The sequence below is a fragment of the Mus pahari genome, chromosome 21, assembly GCF_900095145.1.
Source record: "Mus pahari chromosome 21, PAHARI_EIJ_v1.1, whole genome shotgun sequence".
In the NCBI taxonomy this organism is placed as follows: Eukaryota; Metazoa; Chordata; class Mammalia; order Rodentia; family Muridae; genus Mus; species Mus pahari.
Genome location: NC_034610.1, coordinates 23,533,134 through 23,537,173, shown reverse-complemented (window position 1 = coordinate 23,537,173; position 4,040 = coordinate 23,533,134). Strand labels below are relative to the sequence as shown.

General features: G+C 49.8%; 1 protein-coding gene across 1 annotated transcript in view; it reads right to left on the bottom strand.

Moving 5' to 3' along the window:
- Armc12 (armadillo repeat containing 12) overlaps nt 1-4,040 on the bottom strand; it is a 9,844-nt gene that overhangs the window by 4,112 nt on the left and 1,692 nt on the right. The window contains exon 2 of the mRNA XM_029533197.1: nt 3,709-3,843. Within this exon, the coding sequence (XP_029389057.1) occupies nt 3,709-3,843 (135 nt within the window). The remainder of the gene's footprint in view (nt 1-3,708; nt 3,844-4,040) is intronic.

Below are 4,040 nucleotides of genomic sequence, written 5' to 3'. Positions count from 1 at the left end.
TCTCTCTCTCTCTCTCTCTCTCTCTCTCTCTCTCTCTCTCTCTCTCAACAGAACCTCACTACATAACCCTGGCTGTCCTGGTACACCCTCTGTAGACCAGGCTGGACTCAAACCCACAGAGCTCCCCCTGCCTCTGCCTCTCTGATGCTGAGACTAAAGGAGTGTGCCACCATGCCTAGCTTGATTTCCTCCGTAAGCCACCACAATCACATGAGACACACCGTGTCTCTGCCTTGTGTTTCACCTGCCCCAGCTGAATCCCACAAGGAGCAGCCACCTCTCTTTCACCGATATCTCAGTGCCCAAAAGCCAGGGCCTGACAGACCAGCGAGGAGAGGGACCTTGAGTTTTGAGGTCTAAGATACTGGACCGAGAAGGGGCACCAAACAAGCCCAAGTTGGCCCTACAGTTGAGGCGCCCCTATGAAAACAAGCATTTCCCTGCCCCGCCCTGCCCCCCACCCCTGAGAGTTGAGGGCAGGTGAGGAGAGTCTGGGGCAGGGCAGGGGGAGGAAGAGCAGGTGCAAGCACTGGGAGAGAGAGTGGGAACCTGAAGCTTCCTTTTAAATGGCTGGGGTTAGGATAAGGAGGTTTGGCCAAAGCCAAACTTCATGCTCAGATTTCTAGGAAGGGCAAAGAAGGTCTCATTGAGAAAGTAGGGCAGAGGTTAGAGGCCCTCTTGCAGGCCTAGGTGGTATATCTGGTAGAAGCTGGTCTTGAGGAAGCAGGGGAACCCCCCACCCCCGCAGCTGCTGGCTCCAGGCTCGTACTTTTTTAAATAGAAAGAGGTCCGCCCTCTCAACATAGAGCTCCAGGCTGGCCTGCATCCTGTGAGGGGCGTGCACCAAGCCAGGCTGCAGCTCCCTGGGAAACTGAACTCCCCGCAGGGTGGAGACCCAGGGTCTCTCTTGAGAGCAGCTTGCAGGGGACCTGGGAGGATCAGAGCTTCCAGGCAACAGAGAGGGCTAAGGGAGCCACTAAGTGTCACTCTAGAGCCCCAGGTTAGTCTCAAACTCATGATCCTCCAACTTCAGTCTCCCAAATGCAAACAAATACACCACAAAGCCAGGCAGTGGTGGTGCACGCCTTTAATCCCAGCACTCGGGAGGCAGAGGCAGGCAGATTTCTGAGTTCGAGGCCAGCCTGGTCTACAGAGTGAGTTCCAGGACAGCCAGGCTACNCAGAGAAACCCAGTCTNAAAAAACAAAACAAAACAAAAAACAAACAAACAAACAAAAACAACACCACAATATCTCAGTCCAAACTTTTGTTCCAAACCAATTTTTCCCATGTAAGAAACAATTATTCTAGTTTGGAGTGTGTGTGTGTGTGTGTGTGTGTGTGTGTGTGTGTGTGNGAGAGAGAGAGAGAGAGAGAGAGAGAAAGAGAGAAACACCATAACTGAAAGCAATGTTGGAAAGGAATGGACTTATTTGGCTTAAATCTCCAGGTCACAGCTGAATTTAAGGTACAAGCCTGAGATGAGAGCTATGGAGGCGGGGCTGGAGAAATGGCTCAACAGCATTGGCTGTTCTTGCAAAGGGTTCAGATTTGGTTCCTAGTTACTACGTGATGGCTTAGAACCATCCATAACTCCAGTTCCAGGATCTGGCCCCTCTTCTGGTCTCCACAATCAACAGGCATGACTGTAATACTATCCATGCATGTAGGCAAAAGTATTCATACACATAAAATAAATGTTTACTCCTTTTTGAAGAGCTGTGGAGAAATGCTGCTTTCCAGTTTGCTCACTGGTTTATGCTCAGCGACGTTTCTTATAGAGCCTAGGCCCACATCTAGGGATGGTGTCACCCACAGTCTCACCCACAGACAGGATAGTCTCTCACAGAGTGGCCCACAGGCCAGTCTGGTAGAGGGAACTCTTCAGTTGAGGTTATGTCAAGATGGTGATAAAAACTAACCCGGATGGAAATGTTAAAATGTGAAATAGTCAAACATCTACAGTAATGCAGTAATACTAATAATACTAATGTAGTACAAGGAGGTTGTGCCCCCTGCACATTGCATGCTGAGATGCAAGAAACCAGGGAAGATATAAATATCCCACAATGGGGGCTGGAGAGATGGCTCATCGGTTAAGGACACTGATTGCTCTTCCAGAGGTCCTGAGTTCAATTCCCAGCAACCACATGGTGGCTCACAACCATCTGTAATGAGATCTGACGCCCTCTTCTGGTGTGTCTGAAGACAGCTACAGTAATCGTCATATATATAAAATAAATACAATCTTTTAAAAAATATCCCACAATGGACAAACAGTGAGGTCATCACAAGACAGACCACAGTACATCGTCCACTGTGAGAAGAAGGAAGCAAGACGGTCAGTAAGGATGAGCTTAATCTTCAATGCGGAGCAAAGGCATAGAGGCACAGAGGAATACAAACTGCAAATGGATGTCTATGCATGTAAGTATGCCTTTCCTCCCTAGACTGTAGGTGTCATACCTGAAGCAGCAATAACTAATACACAGTACCCCTGAGCACACAGGACTTCAAACACAACGCACTGTGCTTTACCAATCTGTCTACCTTGCCATACAAGATGCACAAACGCAGGGGTGTGCAAGCGCAGAGGTGTCTGCACCTGCAGTATCTAATGTGAGGTCATAACCCTCCTGGAGGGGAGGATGGGATTGAGGAGGACCCCATTATGGCCATGCTCTTTCTCAGTTTGGAGCTGGCCACATTTAGGGAAGGGTTTTTTGTTGTTGTTGTTGTTTTCCTGCCCTGTGGAGAAGGTGCTGCATGCACGTGCTCATGGGTGGGGAGTGGGGCCGGGGTGGATGGTGGTCAGAAGGCAACCTATGGGAGTTGGTTCTCTCTTTCCACCATGTGGGGCCCTGGGAACTGAACTCAGGTAGTCAGGCTTAGAAGCAAATGCCCTTGCCCACTGAGCCAACTTGCCTCTGGGTTTCGTTAGAAGAATTGTCTTTCTTTCTTTCTTTCTTTCTTTCTTTCTTTCTTTCTTTCTTTCTTTCTTCCTTCCTTCCTTCCTTCCTTCCTTCCTTCCTTCCTTCCTTTCGTTTGTTTTTCGAGACAGGGTTTCTCTGTGTAGCCCTGGCTGTCCTGGAACTCACTCTGTAGAACAGGCTGGCCTTGAACTCAGAAATCTGCCTGCCTCTGCCTCCCGAGTGCTGGGATTAAAGGCGTGCGCCACCATGCCCGACAGAATTGTTTTCCTTTCTGCCTCACACATATAAAATAGATATGTTTTAAGCTGGGCAGTGGTGGCGCACACCTTTGATCCCAGCACTCAGAAGGAAGAGGCATAGGACCTCTGAATTTACGGCTAGCCTTAGCCTACATAGTGAGTTCCAGGACAGCAAGACAGCCAGGACTACACAGAGCCCCCCCCCCCAAGCAGGAAAGTGTGGTAACCCCAGTTTCACAACCAGCCTGTCAGAAGTCAAACGACATCTAGTGTTGAAATGACAAGTCTTGTGAGTGACATGGTTAACTCCAATTGTAAGTTATGCACCAGTGTCTAAGAATCTGCTCTTTGGGGGGTCCAGTGTCATGCAGGCATGTGGAGACTTGAGTGGCCCGGGAGGAAGCTGACCACTGTCTCCTCACTTAATTCCGGGTTACAAACTCGGCTTCAAACAAACTTCCGGAATGTCATCATTCAGCTGTCAGATTAAAGGACCCAGACCCCGGGGAACAGCCAGCGGATCTTGCCCAGGCTCACCTGGATTTTGAGCCTGAACTTCCTGATGCCAGAGAAAGCTTTGAGTGCATTCAGAGCTTGGATTTTTACACTGTTGTCCTTCTCATCTAGCATTTCGGCCACCAAGTCGATGTCGTCCGTAGTACAAGTAGAGGCCTACAGTGTGTGAGGAGAGGTGGGAGAGACAGGAGAAGCGGGTGTCTGGGGCTCCACTGTCCCCCAAGTCTCTGAGGCCTTCTTTTCTTTGATGCTACCAATCAGAGGGACAGGTCTAAGGACGCTGCCTGGGCAGTCGTGGGGTTATGGTTACTGATGAGCTACAAGCCAGGGAGCAGACTGACTGGGAGGGCCCC